This window comes from Kogia breviceps, chromosome 6 (genome assembly GCF_026419965.1).
Source record: "Kogia breviceps isolate mKogBre1 chromosome 6, mKogBre1 haplotype 1, whole genome shotgun sequence".
Lineage (NCBI taxonomy): Eukaryota > Metazoa > Chordata > Mammalia > Artiodactyla > Physeteridae > Kogia > Kogia breviceps.
This window is the reverse complement of record NC_081315.1, coordinates 142,495,287-142,510,476: the sequence shown is the minus strand read 5'-3', so window position 1 is coordinate 142,510,476 and position 15,190 is coordinate 142,495,287. Positions and strand designations below refer to the sequence as shown.

The following is a 15,190-nucleotide window of genomic DNA, read 5'->3' as shown; positions in this document are numbered from 1 at the left end:
CGCCCGCTTCCCCGCTGAAGGCCAGGCCTCTGCCCCCTTCGCTCAGGGCGAATGAAAACCGGCCGCTTCGAAGCCAGGAGAACGGGGCCTACTCCGGAACCACGGCCTCCGGAGCGTGGGGATGGGAGGAGGAAGCCCGTGGCCCCTGGAGCGCGGGCCCAAGTGGGAACCCCGAGGAGGGAACGAGGCAGTGCATTCGGCCTGACTAGGAGCACGAAGGCGAGGTCCCGGGCGGCGGTGGCCAGGTGCCCCTGGACCGAGGTTAGGGGTGACAGGCCCGTGTACCGGCTAAATCCTCCCCACTGCTGGTCCGGAGCCTCCCACTTACCAAGATCCGCTTGAAGAGCGCGTTCTCCTTGGGCGGGAGGCTTACGGCCGGCATCGTTCCGGCTCCTCCCGCTGCTCCCGCCACCGCTGGGCTCGGTCAGTCTGTTTGTCCGACCGCCGCCGCCGCCGTCGTTCCCTGGCTGCTTCAGCCTTGATTGCCCCGATCCACCGCCGCCACCGGGCCTCGGGTGTCACCGCGCCGCCCAACCCAGACACCCCCTTCCCCTCGTAGTCCTTTTTCCCTTCTCACTTAACACTGCCGCCGCCTCCCCCCGCCCCCACGGGTCTCCGTCGGCGGTTCACGTGGTAACTGAACAGACCGACAGAGGCAGCCAAAATGGCGGACGTGGAGAGCTTTCCCACCCGGGTCACACCTCCTAACACGCAGGCGCGATGACCTCCTTTCCCCACCTCCTCTGTCCTGGAGCTTGCTGGGAAACCTGGAGGCCCGCCCAGGTCCGCGCAGGCCGCGAGGGTCGCGGCAGGCCCCGCCCATCCTTTCGGTTTCTTGTCTCCGAGGCGCCAGGGAAGCTAGGGGAGAGTGGCTAACTGCGGTTCCGACCCCCTCCGCATCAAAAGTAGCGATTCCACTACTTCTTGCTAGATTGGCTTTTCATTCATTGGGTAAACTCTTCCAGTCTGTATAATCATAGTTTGAGCCTAAAGTGCTAAAATCCCGATGTCCAAAAAGCGGTGTGTTTGATCGCGGACCAAGTGCCTAATTAAGCAGCAGAGGCGGAGGGGAAATGAAGGTTTCACCCCAGTGGGGATTTGTAAATAGATCCAGAGAGGATGGGGCTTACTGGAGTCTGAAAAGCGTGAAAGAGTTAACCAAGTAAATGGGCCTGGCTGGGGCATCAGTGATTTATTACTTTAAGAGGACCCCGGAAAGGTAGTCAGCCAGATCCGAAGTACCATGTTTGCACTGCCAAAGAAACATCTGAAGGTTAAAGTGTGTGTTTTTATTTCATCGCCGAGTTCATGCAATACAGTGTTGAGGACTGTATGAATCACCTTGGGTTGTGAAGAATTCAAGGTCACTGACTCCCCTGGAACTGGCTTCAAGCTAGTGCTTAATACTGTGACTCCCCGTCACTAGAAAACCTTAAATCTTAGGAAGCCGAAGAGTACCTGGCAAGGATACTAGAGAACTACTGCAGTAAGCAAGGTCAGACTGATACCTAATAGAGTCTCTTCAAGCCATTGCACTGAAACCCGACAGTAAAACTATTTTAAAAGTGGCATTCTGTTGATGAGTACAAATTTTCACATCGTATGAGCCATTTTTATCCTTGATTGCTTTTGATTATCTCTCTCCAGATCCTGAATTCCATCAGTAGTAGCATTCTGTACATCATGAATCATTATACAATATATGCAGTAGCTTTGATTTTTTTAATTCATAGTTACACAGATGTTTTACTGTTTTCGGTTTGCTCTTTAATCCTCCATGGAAGGTGTGAGTCGAGTAAGATGTTTCCCAGTGGAAAAATCTGCGACTAATACTTGGGTTTTCTAGCTGCTATCTTGCATGCCCTCTCCTTTTGCCTGGGGCATAAGTAAGATTTTAGCAGTCAGATCCTGGAATTTCTTCAAATTCTGTGATGTCTCTTTAAAAGTTTCATTAAGAAAATTGTATGTACAAGAAACCATTTTTGAGTTTTGAAATATGGCCAGTTTTTTAACTTTAGCTTTAAAAAAAAAACAAAGAACAAATTTAGAATTCATAAAAACGGCTGTTATTTAGTGGTAACCTTCAAACTTCACCGCCCCCAACAGGTCTCTCAACTATCTGAACTACTAAAAAGTAGAAAAACTGTCTAACTTAAGGTGATAATTTTAGCTTAGCTACTAACTTGGGTTTCCAAATCTCTAGCTTCATACCCAAAACTCCTTCTGGCAATATTATTTGCTACGTTTTTCTAAATTTCTCCTGTAAATACTATTCTATTTTCACCTTGGGGGAAGAACGTTTCTGGTCTTTGAAACAAACTGTAGTTTCTACCGGAAGCTGAGTAACTGAATAGATTAGCTAGCAATATAGTTTGGCAAATGTGTTCCTTTTGGCTAATGACAAATAAATAACAATCTTTAAGACTCAGTGAATACTAGTCTGATTCAACATTTATGTGAGTTACAAACATCCTAGTTAAAATGCACGTACAGGGGCTTCCCTGGTGGCGCAGTGGTTGAGAATCCGCCTGCCGATGCAGGAGACACGGGTTCGTGCCCCGGTCCGGGAAGATCCCACATGCCGCGGAGCAACTAAGCCCGTGAGCCATGGCCGCTGCGCCTGTGCGTCCGGAGCCTGTGCTCCGCAACGGGAGAGGCCACAACAGTGAGAGGCCCGCATACCGCAAAAAAAAAAAAAAAAAAAAAAAAAATGCACGTACAGAGATAGTTGGACCACACAGTCAGTGATTTGATAGCCTGAACTCAATAAAACGTCTACCCTGATAGATCACCACTATTTGACAAATAGCGATCCCATTTAAGGGCTTATGCTTTGAATGACAGCTATGCAGGGAGTTAACATATCCAAGGCTAGGTGTGATGATGGTGGTGGTGGTGGTAGTTATTTCATTCATCTTACACCATGTGTTTGCATATCACTTTTGTGATAAATTCACCATAAATAAAGAAATAACTTTGCAAACTTCACCATAAATAAATAACTTTGCAAAAGGGGTACATAGAGTAAAATTCCTCCATCTTCATATATGTAAGAGGTTCTCTATTGACACTTCTACATCTTTACATTTTCTAGAAACAAACATAAAAGAAATCTATGTATTTGCCACCCAGGTTTACAAAATATTAACGTTTTGTGATTGCTTTTTTTTTAAATAAAAACTTGCCGATACAGCTATCCCTCTCTGAATTTGATGTATAGTATTCTCATGCTTCATAAATCAATAAACATGTAGGAAGCACTTTTACCTTTTATACTGTTTTCAACTCTGGCTTTACTTTAACCCTTCCCCGGGAGATGTGAGTTGAGTAAGATGTTTTCCAGTGGAAAAATCTGGGACTAAAAATTTGATTTTCCAGCAACATGGATGGACGTGGAGATTATCATACTAAGTGAAATAAGTCAGACAGAGAAAGACAAATATCATATGATATGCCTTATATGCGGAATATTTAAAAAATTATACAAATGAACGTATTTACAAAACAGAAACAGACTCACAGATTTAAAGAACGAACGTAACTACGGTTACCAAGGAGGAAGGGTGGGGAGAAGTTGGGGACATGTACACACTTCTATATTTAAAATAGATAACCAGGGCTTCCCTGGTGGCACAGTGGTTAAGAATCTGCCTGCCTATGCAGGGAACACGGGTTTGAGCCCTGGTCGGGGAAGATCCTACATGCCGCGGAGCAACTAAGCCAGTAAGCCACAACTACTGAAGCCTGCATGCCTGGAGTCCGTGCTCTGCAACAAGAGAAGCCACCGCAATGAGAAGCCCGCGCACCGCAATGAAGAGTAGCCCCCGCTCGCCGCAGCTAGAGAAAGCCCGCGTGCAGCAACGAACACCCAACGCAGCCAAAAATAAATAAATAAAATAAGTAAATTTATTTTTTAAAAAATAAATACATAAAATAAAATAGATAACCAACAAGGACCTACTGTAGAGCACAGGGAACTCATCTAAATATCTGTAACAACCTAAATGGGAAAAGAATTTGAAAAAGAATAGATACATGTATATGTAAAAATAAAATAAAAATTTTATTCTCTAACTGCTTACTAGAAAGGGGGAACCCTTGGCCTGGGTCATAAATAAGGTGTTAGCATTCAGCTTCTGGGGATGCTTAAATGAATGTCACGTAGCAACTTCTACCAAAATATCACAGCTATTAGCTCCTGGCTGAAATTGCTTCATCAGGATTCTTTTCAAGATGGAGTTTCACCTACAGCTGCCTACTCCAAGTGTAGGGTTCCATCAGCTCTAACACGCTGAGAGATATGTGCTTATACTTCATCACTTTCCCAAAATATACACTGGTAAAAGGATACAAAGGGCAAAAGAACAAAACAGCCTTTTCCAATAGCAGTAGTGAAATTTAGTAATTTGCCTAATGGTTTTGTATGCTCTAACTAAATGCGGCTTCTGTTCCAACTTGTTGGATTCTAGCAAAAGCTGTGTCAGGACAAGCTTCCAAGGGATGGGGTGGAAAGGATATACTACTGACAGGTTGCTGAGTGGACAAGAAGCCAAGAAGTTGAGAACCAACAGCTGACTCAGCATGTTAGTTGTGTGGTTTGTTTACTTGAGCATGAGTCCAGGAGGCTCAAACTAGGTTACAAACTATAAAGTGACTCACAGTTTAGCAATCTATGTAGCCATCAGTTGCATGTAAAAATAAGCCAGAAAACATAGAACGATTATTTTACTTTTTTGGTCAATAGTTTTTGGTTAACAATTTTTTTCAATAACATTGCTAAGGAAAGTATAGAAAGAAAAAGAGATTTGCTAACATTTATTTTGCTCTTAAAATGAACCCAAATGACATTAGGCTTAAAAATTAAACCTAATTAAAATATGTAAAAAATATACATATTTTTACATGGTCTTTAGACATCAGTTTTTTGTTTATTTGGTTTTTTTTTTTGTGGTACGCGGGCCTCTCCCGTTGCGGAGCACAGGCTCCGGACGCGCAGGCTCAGCGGCCACGGCTCACGGGCCCAGCCGCTCCGCGGCACGGGGATCTTCCCCGACCAGGGCACGAACCCGCGTCCCCTTCATCGGCAGGCGGACTCTCAACCACTCACTGCACCACCAGGGGAGCCCTAGACATCAGTTTGAATCGAGAATTAAATGCACAAAAAATCTGGTTCAAATGTGAAAGATAAAACCTATTGGTCAGTACAAAATAGGTATCAAACAGATAGGCAAAAGCAAGTTGTTTACAACTACCAGACACGCTCTAAGCTTCCCAACGACCCTATAGCGTAGGTGTTTTGTTCCAGATATAAAACTGAGGCATGGAGAGGTTAAGTAATTTGCCTAAAAATCATATAGCTACAAAGAGGTGGCAAGAATGGCGCTTTGAACTTGGCACTTTGAGCCTGCTCTGCAGCTTATGGCCTCAGGGGACTGTCTAAACCTGTTGGGTGGGCTCAGTCCGAGTCCCAACTTCCCGGCGGTGTGGTCTTGAACTGGTCGGGGCACTTCTGAAATACTAGGATTCTCTTTTCCTCGGTTGTGAGGCTTTACTGTGCTAGTGCGTATAAACAGACTTTGGGAACTGTAAGAGGTCGTTTCAAATATGAGGTATATATAATACGTCACCTTGGAGGAAGAGCTTGTCTTTTGAGTTTCATCTACAAATTGAGAGTAAAAATCACGGCGTGTCCTGCGGCCGTTGTGAAAGTGAAATGAGAGTGCATGTAAATCAAATGATGCATTAAGGCACAATGCCTGAAACACCGAATTCGATCAAAATGCTACTATTCAACCCCCTTCACTTGCAGTTTCCCGGCTTAAGCAGGAAGATTTTGGTGACTCTCTCTGTGAAGTGTCCCTGGGGCGGAGGTCTGAAATAAACTCTCCGAGGACAGAGACGCGGCTAAACTACCTTTTATTTCCCCCCTTGTAATCATCTCCTTCGTAATCCCACTGTGCGGACTGAGGGCTGAGACCAGAAGAGCTAGAGCACCAGGCGGTAACTCCAATTCTTGCTCGCGGCGCGGCCGCAGAGCCCACAGCTCCGCGCCTCTGCCCGCCAGGGGGCGCTCGGCCGGACGCCGACCCCCGGGAGCGGCGGGACTGGAGGAGGCGGAGCCCAACCCGGCAAGATGGCGCCGTCCGCCTTGTTGCGCCCTTTCTCCAAGCTGCTGGCCCCGGCCAGGCTTCCGAGCGGCTGTAAGTGTCCCTCCTCGAGCAGGCCGCCCCGACCTTCCAGCCTGCGGCTCCCAGGGCGAACCCAGCCCCGCGGGGACAGGAGGCGGCTGCGCCCCGGGCTTGTCCGGCCGTGACCTGCGCCGGCCCGCCTCCCGGAGCCCACGCCTGCCTCCACCCGCGACTCTCGGCTCCTCGTCAGCCGCCGCCCACCCTCCGACCCCTCGGGGTCTCGGCGAATGGACTTTGAGTCCCTCTTCCTGCAGACGCGGGAGAGGGAGACCCTCCCGGGGGCGCTTCTATCCGCCCACCCCCGAGACGTCGGAGGGCTCGCCAAAGCCCGTGTACGAGGCCTTGAAGGCGCCCTGGACGACAGGGGCCACCGGTCTGGCCCTGCTGGTGGTGCAGGGCGAGTTACTAGGCCTCTCTGAACTTCTCTTTCTGTGGCTGTTTAAATGAGGAAGTAGAAGGGGCAATTAAGAGCGACAATACACATGTAAATGTCAGGTTTATTCCTACAGGGCGGTAAGTTATACATTTAGAGACCCTTGCTGTCCCCTTTCAGCTTCAGCGCGGTCGAAGTTCTACATTCGGGAACCGCCACATGGCAGACCTGACTGGCTGAAGGTTGGACTGACCTTGGGCACCGCCGTTTTCTTGTGGATCTATGTAAGTATATACTTCCTTAAATCGTGCTCCTCCAGCACGCTGGAGAGGACAAGTGTCGGTGTGAGGTTGAATGTTGAGCAGCAAATCTCCCATACCCGTAGGTTATGTATGTAACTGCTAATAATCTTTTTCTCCAGGAGGGAAATCCCAAGCACTAAAAAATATTAAGGTTTCAGAGGCATCGAGAAAGGATAATGAGGCTGAATTTCTGTCATTGTTCCTTCGCCTGGTTTTGTCGTGAATGGCAGTTTTACTACATATTAATTATCCTTTAGTTTATTTCTTAATGAACATGGAGGCAGGTTGGGGTTTTATGAAGGCACTTTTCAGATGCCATAGGGACAGATCGTAAATGAACAAGCTATACAAATTAAATCCCATTGGACTTACAAGATAGAAGCTTTTAACAATGTTTGTATAAATATATTGTTGGAAATTGTACCTAGTGTGTAGCAGCCTTTTTCTTTCTTTCTTTTTTGTCTTTGTTTACAGTATGCCAAATGCTCTACCTGTAAAAACTTGTTTAATTTTTTCAACAACACTATGTAGTAGTACTATTATTATTGACCTTTTACGGATGTAGGAAATACTTGGAGAAGTTGATTTGCCAAACCCAGTTCTCCCTGACTTCAGAGCTACACTGTAGACCACTGTGAAATACTGCCTCTCCATAGATAAATTTTTTAAAAGTATCTGTGCTACATTAGCATTTAAATTTTTTGTTTGGGGATTTCCTCCACTGCCGCCCACCTCCAACTCTTAGATCTCTTATTTGGGATTTTTTTACATTAAAGTGGTTCAGCTGTTTGACATGGAAAGGAGGAAGAGATGTAGAAAGTTACTTACAACTTAGTAACTAATCCTTTCAAAATAACGTTTGTTATAATGTAACTTTATACATTCTTAAAGTTTTCCTAAAAAGAAACTTGTTGCTGAGAACTCTGAGGGCTATTGGATCTTTGCAACACATGTCACCCTATATCAGCCATTGTTCTCGTTGCATAATCTGTCAGACAGTGGTTCTGAGAAAGTGGCTGTCCTCCATGACGTCTAATTAATACATATATAGTTGGGGGATGTGGGTTGGTCGTTCACTCACAGTATCTTACTTCTGAGGTTAGAAGTATAGTACACATCCACCAACCCCATCTAATAACCAGGTTCTGCTCTGTCCTGTTGCTTTAGCCCCTCTGTGGTAAGGCTCTCCCTTCCATTAATTACCCACTGCGTGAAGTAATTTATTTGCAGAAGTTGGATTTCAACTTTTAAGGGTTGCCTTCTCAAATTTAGTATGTCAGATTGTGGTGAACAAGTACATATCATTCATAGCTTTTGGACTTTTGTATCCCTTAGCCTTTTATTTCTAACTAGAATAGTTGTAATTCTTTTAATCTATCCTTTTTTCTCTTGCAAAATATAAATATCATCAGTTGATCTCCTCTTTCTCCTCTTTAAGTTGCCAGGAAGATTACATTTCTAATTTTAACTGTTACCTACTTCTAGCTCATCAAACAACATAATGAAGATGTTTTAGAGTATAAAAGAAGAAATGGGTTGGAATAAACTTTTGAAATACTGATACAGTAAGTATGTGATTTTCTAGGATTGAATAGACTATGCAAGTTAATTTGACCTCTTTTTAAATAATGTGTTTTGACTTTTTTCATTAGGTTTATACTTTTTAGCGCCTATATTCCTGTCTGTGACAAATTTATGAATTTTTAATACCTTGGCTCAAGGATCTCTTAGCATAATCATTTTTAATCATTATACTTTGACTGTGTTCAAAGGAAGTTGTGCTTAAGAATGAAACTAAAATCATATTTTCTTAAATCTAGTAGTGCTGTACATGGTGCTTTCATAGCACTTAGGACAAGTTATCATTGTTTGTCTATGTATTTCTTAATACCTCTTTGTCATATACCACACTTGAGTGTAAAATTCCATGAGAACAGGGCATTCAATTGTTAAATTTTTTACTGCATGACGATTTTATTATGATTGTCATTACAACTAACACCCAGTTGTACAATTCCTGCTAAAACCTAGCTGGGAGTAAGATAGAATACACTGCATGGTCTGTGATTTAAAAGAGAGTGAGTTTATTTTATATGTATATGTGTGCCGGGCTTCCCTGGTGGTGCAGTGGTTGAGAATCCACCTGCCGATGCAGGGGACACGGGTTGGGGACACGGGTTCGTGCCCCGGTTCGGGAGGATCCCACATGCCGCAGAGCGGCTGGGCCCGTGAGGCATGGCCGCCGAGCCTGCGCGTCCGGAGCCTGTGCTCCGCAACGGGAGAGGCCACAACAGTGAGAGGCCCGCGTACCGCAAAACAAATAAAAATAAAATATGTATATGTGTGCCATATTTCTGAAAATATTTTTAAAGGAATCCTGTATTAATCCTTTTGTAAAATGAAAAATCATCCTTATAAATCTCAGCTTTCTTGGATTAGGTTGATTAAAGTAGATAACTTATATGTGCCAGAGAATAAAATAGTAATCACAAATGTACATTTTGTTCTATTATTATCACCTTGCCCATTTCACTACTTCAGTCAATGAAGAGATAAAAATGAAATAGGTTTTTAAATCAAAACCAGATGCTTTTGCTACTCCTGTAGTTCAGATTAAAAAAATTTTTTTTTTGCTAAAACTTAGATAAAATGAGGAGTTGATATTCTTTGTGGATTTGTTTTTTTAGACTTCCCCTGATGCTCTAAGGTGCATTGTTCAGAATGGTCTAATTTTAATATTACTTCTGCTGGTTAATGCTACAGTTTTCTTTTTTTTCCATTATAGGTATATAGTGTTTATAGCAGTTCCTCTGGATTCACCAATCTGTTGAGCTGTAAACATGAGAGAAAGCATTACATGGGAACATATGTCAAGTCAGCATTTGTGTTTCACATAATTAAATTTAAAAATACTTCTGTTTTCTTCAGATTATGTACATTGTGACAATGTATAGAATGTCATTTCTAATGTAAATTACTAGCAGTATTTTAATGTGGGAAGTACCATCTGATAATAGGGTCAGTGGTAATTAAGGACACATTGGTAAGAAAACTTTTTAAGGCTATAGATTAAAAAAAAAATCACTGCTGAGGGTTTCCTCCTTCTATCAACTTCTAATTTCTAATCAGAACACTTACTTAGTGATCGGGATGATGGAACTACTCCTCTATTATTTAAAATACAAAAGAACCCAAATACGGTTTTCTTCTTACCAACCACAGTTTCTTGTGACCGACTCCATTTCCTTGAGTTTGAATGATTTCCATCTGGGTGACTCTTTTTACACCACTATGGCAACAGTTGGCTCATTTTGCTAATATGACTTTCATCCAGTGAATAACAAACTATCCAAAAAAAGGAATTGGTGAGAGCTAATAGACACAAATGAAAAAACACTTCATTTATCCCTCATCCAAACCCTTTCTTGTGAATTAGTTAACACCTATTTATATGCCACTTCATTAACATATAATTTAGACACTTAGTGTATTAACACTATACATTTAAAAGTGTATTATTTGTATCTCCATTGCGATGGTAAATAGAAAGTTTCATTGCCTTATAAATGGCTTTGTTTGTGTTTTGGGCTCTGGCCAACACTTAACTCTGGGAGATTCATGGCCCAATACCTTTGGAAGTCACTTCTGAACATAAATTCAGAGTTACATTATCTCAGAATAAGTATTTAATCCAAATTCAGTGAAAGACCAGATAAAACAGTAACTATTAACTTTTGTGAATTCGGAGTCCTAGCTGGTAGAACTGGAAAGGACCTTAGGGGGTCATACAGACCAATTCCATAATTGTACAAATGCAAAAACCAGAGGTAAAGAGTCATTTGCCCAATATCACTGGAAAGTAGAATGATGGACTCTTAAAGATGATCATGTCCTATTACCCAGAATTTGTATATATGTTAGGTTAGGTTAGGCAAAGGGGAATTAAGGTTGCAGATGGAATTAAATTTGCTAATCAGCTGACATTGAGATGGAGAGATTATCCTGGATTATCTGGTTGGGGGAGGCACCCGTGTGTGTCAGAGTGGTGTGACATGAGAAAGATTCAGCCGGCCATTGCTAGCTTTGAAGATGAAAGAGGGCCAAGAGCCAAGGGATGGAGAAGTCAAAGAAGTTCTACCCTGGAGCCTCCAGAAAGGAACACGGCCTTGCTGACACCTTAACTTTAGCCCAGGGAGACCCATGTTGGATTTCTCACCTACAAAAATATAAGATAATAAATTTGTGTTGTTTTAAACCACTGAGTTTGTTATAGCAGCAGTAGGAAACTAATACTGTCACATGGTAATGGACCAAGAAGTCAGGTATCAACTCCCAATTCAAGGAACTTTACCCTAAAAGAGACACTTAAAATTCACATCCCTAAAGGGAACAGAAAACTCTAAGACACCTGAAATTCTGGAAACTGAGAACCTTAGTTGGAAATAAAATACAGCTTTAACAAGCAAGATTTACTGTATGTCAGGCCTTGAATATAAAGCTGCCCTGTGTGGACTTTCATCTTGATCGTGCCTCTGTTAACTCCAGGGGGAGCCATTCCTGAAGACTAGGGCTGTCCAAAAGAACTTTCTGCAATGATGGAAACGTTCTGCCTGTGCTAGCCAGTGTAGTAGCCACTACTCCCATGTGGCTGTTGAGCATTTGGAATGTGATTAATGTGACTGCATTTTTGTTTTAGTTTTATTTCCTTTTCATTAAATAGCCACCTGGGGCTGGTAGCTGCCGTACTGGACAGTACAGATGCAGTTTGCTCTGAGTAACACCTCCTAGAGTGGTGCCACCAGTGGGGCACTGGTGGAAAGGTGCTTTCTAAACTGAATATTGAAACCGAACTCCAATTGTATTAAACTAAAAAAAGGTTATGAGGATGCAGAGTGACCCACAGATGGCCGTAACAGGCACGCACCTGAGCCCAGGAATAATTGGGGCCTGGAATTCAAATGTTATCCAGACTTTTGCTCTTGGCTCTGCTTTCTGCGTACGTGCTTTCTTTCCTTTGCACACAGACCGTCTCTTCCCCAGCCCACATTGTAAAGAGAAGGCTACGGTCAGTAGTCTCTTAAACTGAGATGTTTTAGCTGGACTGAACAAGAATCGTTCTGATGCACAATTCCTAAAAAGAACTTGGTCAAATGATGGTTCCTTTAGCAATAATGTAAAAAATTTCCATAAAAAAGAAGATACAGACAAAATCATATGTCAAATGCTCTCAAGTTTCTTATTAGATCAAAATCGGACCATTTTTTTCAGATTTAGTATCTGTGAGATAGTCATTAAATTATTTTCTTAAGTTGCTGTAGAAAAAAAAAAAAAAGCTATAGGAGCTCAGTTTTAAGTATAAGAAGTTGTTATGGGTTAAATTTTGGTCCCCAAAAAGATATGTCAAAGTCCCCCATTATCTCAGAATGTAACCTTATTTGGAAATAGGGTATTTGCAGATATAATTAGTTAAAATGAGTGTACTGGAGTAGAGTGGGCCCTTAGCCCAATGTGACGGGTGTGTTTCCAAGGAGGAAAGACAGACACACAGGGAGAAGACGGGAACGACAGAGGCAGCGGCCGCAGCGACGCGCGTGGCAAGCGAGGATGAGGATGACCCGTGAACATCTGAAGCTGGCAGGGCTCTTGCCTACGTTGCCTACGTGTTTCACACCTTGACTGCAGACTTCTGACCTCCAGAAGTGCGAGAGAATAAAGTTTGTAGTTTTAAGCCATCCAAGTCTGTAGTAATTTGCTACGGTAGCCTTAGGAAAATAATATGGAAGGGGTAGGGAATGTCATGTTTATTTTACTACAGAAGAGAAAGTGAAGAGATGGGAAGACTGCTGAGGAACCTCCAAGAATAGTTTAAGAATTTACCCTCTCGATTACCCTTCCTCCTTCATTTTATCGAAATATTTTAGGCCATCGAAAGCGTGCATACCAAATGTAAAATAGCGAGCTAGTGGGAAGCAGCCACGTAGCACAGGGAGATCAGCTCGGTGCTCTGTGACCACCTGGAGGGGTGGGATAGGGAGGGTGGGAGGGAGACGCAAGAGGGAGGAGATATGGGAACATGTGTATATGTATAGCTGATTCGCTTTGTTATACAGCAGAAACATTGTAAAGCAATTATACTCCAATAAAGATGTTTAAAAAAAAAAGCGTGTTATCAGGACTTTCTCAAATTGCTTTCCAGTTTGTCTTCCTAGATACTCTGCTAAATTGTTTCACTTTATATCTGTATTGATCTGTTGAAAGTACAGGTTATAGCTTAGGGATTTAGTATTTAAAAAAGCAAAGCTGTTTCTAGCTTTCTGTGGAGCCTCGGAAATCACTCAGTCTTTGAAAATTGCCTTTAATTATATGGAACTTAAGCCTTGAGTAAGTGTGACTAATATTGCCAGTGGTTGGGGGGCTTCGTGAGCTCCCTCTCTTACAATATGTTTTCAAAACTAATATTGTCTTTGTCAGCAATCACAGTTAGCTGGAGATCATCTTAGATAAACCAGGTTAACTCTAACCCTAAGTTCTTGTTTTCCCAACAAGACCAAGAAAAATGTCGAGGATGTGCTCAGGGGCGGCATTATAAACAATGCGGCTGACAGCTGGGAAACCACTGTCTCAGCCTTTAACAGAGGCTTGTATAGCGAAGACCTCCTGTTAAAATTCTCTCAGGGTTCTGGAGAAACAGCTTGCTACAGAGAGAATTTGACACCCCACAGGCGTGTCCTTTCTCGGGGAGTGTTTGACATCAAAATGGAAAGCCACATATCCTACAGGAGCAGTGGAGCGGGTGGCAAATTCCCTTTGATCCAAGAGGCATGAGCTTTTAGCTAAGATGAAGAGGGATCTGGAGAAGTGGCACTATTTATCTCACAGTTCTTGCCTTTGCCAGCTGGGATGGCCACATCCGACCTAGAGGACGCGAGAAACTCCCCGCTTGACCTTAGCATGTGACGAGATGGTGGAGTATGATGGATGCTATCAAGTGCGCGCTGAGGGTCACGAGCGCGTTGTACGGGAGCCCGGAGCTTCGGCTTAGGCGGGAAGTCAGAGTCGAGCACTGCCTTCTCCAACTAGCTGAGCATGTTTTACACCTAATGTGCTTTACAGCTGACAACAACACAATGAATAAAGGGGTTATCCACATTTTACTCAGACCAGTACATCTGAACAGGATTCTGATTCCCAAACTCAGGCTCTTAACCACGGTGTTAGACTACCTCGATTTTTTTCATGGTAATACAAGGATAATCAACATTCCTCCACCTGCTCCTGAGGCTTGTTGAGAGGACGAAGTACAAAGACAGATGTGACAACACTTTGGGGAAAGTTTTGGAAGCCCTACACGCGTGTGTGTTGTTTTTGCATCGTTTAAATTAGGTGGTTTGCATTGTTGAAACCAGTTTCGCTTTAACCGCAGCCCTTAGATTACGTTTATCACATATCTGGTCAGAGATTTCTTTGTGATCCCTGACCCCACTGATGGTAGGCTTGGCAGCCACTCCTGAGAAAAGATGCTGGTTCCATGTCTGTTTAACCTGAAACTATAACCTCTGCGAGTGGTACAGGAACCATAACTTGTTATTGAGGAATATGCCCTGGGACACTAATAAGATACTTGGTAAATATCTGTGAAATATAGTCTAACCAATCCTCAGCATCTAGCACAATCCCTAGGCATTTTGACAGATACTTACAGACAGTTTGACTGAGAGTAGGTGGCTGCTATGGAACCTGGGGGTGATCCAGAAGAGCTCAGACCATATCCAGACTCTGAGTCTACATCGGAGTTTTGAAGAGGGGTCTAGAACAGTGTCCTGGGAGCCATGATCATTTACAAGTGTTGACTCAGAAAGAATCCTTTTGAGGGGAGCTGCTAGTACATTAAATAACAGTATAGTACATGCATTAATTCCTTGTTCTTTTTTGGCCCTGCTGCACAGCTTGTGAGATCTTAGTTCCCTGACCAGGGATTGAACTGGGGCCCCCCCGGCAGTGAAAGCTCGGAGTCCTAACCACTGGACCGTCAGGGAATTCCAGCATTAATTCATTTATTATTTTTTCTTTCTTCTCCACATTAATGGACCTTTTTTTAAAAAAAACTATTTAGGCTCCGCTGGGTCTTAGTTGCAGCACTTGGGATCTTCCTTGTGGCCTCTTAGTTGCGGGATGCATGCAGGAACTAGTTCCCCGACCAGGGATCGAACACCCGGGGGCCCGTTGCATTGGGAGCGCGGAGTCTTACCCACTGGACCACCAGGGGGGTCTCCCGCATTAATTCATTTAAATGCATTTACTGCTTTTGACTATTTCCTCTCCCTGGC

At 43.4% G+C, this 15,190-nt stretch overlaps 2 protein-coding genes across 3 annotated transcripts in view; one reads left to right on the top strand and one right to left on the bottom strand.

Moving 5' to 3' along the window:
- The window catches only part of NAA15 (N-alpha-acetyltransferase 15, NatA auxiliary subunit), a 74,603-nt gene extending 73,876 nt beyond the window's left edge, over positions 1-727 (bottom strand). For both annotated transcript variants that reach the window (XM_059066202.2, XM_059066203.2), the window contains exon 1: positions 329-727. In XM_059066202.2, coding sequence (XP_058922185.1) covers positions 329-382 — 54 coding nt within the window. In that variant the 5' untranslated portion in view covers positions 383-727. The remainder of the gene's footprint in view (positions 1-328) is intronic.
- Positions 728-5,966: 5,239 nt separating this feature from the next.
- On the top strand, positions 5,967-11,118 carry NDUFC1 (NADH:ubiquinone oxidoreductase subunit C1). Its single transcript, XM_059066247.2, has 4 exons — positions 5,967-6,200; positions 6,742-6,845; positions 8,349-8,428; positions 9,649-11,118. Exons 1-3 carry the CDS (start codon positions 6,134-6,136, stop codon positions 8,406-8,408), a joined length of 231 nt encoding a protein of 76 aa, XP_058922230.1. The 5' UTR covers positions 5,967-6,133; the 3' UTR covers positions 8,409-8,428; positions 9,649-11,118.
- Positions 11,119-15,190: the final 4,072 nt, after the last annotated feature.

Coding starts and splice junctions, on each gene's coding strand:
- NDUFC1 (XM_059066247.2), top strand. CDS start 6,134: ATGGCGCCGTCCGCCTTGTTGCGCCCTTTCTCCAAGCTGCTGGCCCCG. Junction 6,201..6,741: donor GGCCAGGCTTCCGAGCGGCT/GTAAGTGTCCCT, acceptor GTCCCCTTTCAG/CTTCAGCGCGGTCGAAGTTC. Junction 6,846..8,348: donor CCGTTTTCTTGTGGATCTAT/GTAAGTATATAC, acceptor ACCTACTTCTAG/CTCATCAAACAACATAATGA.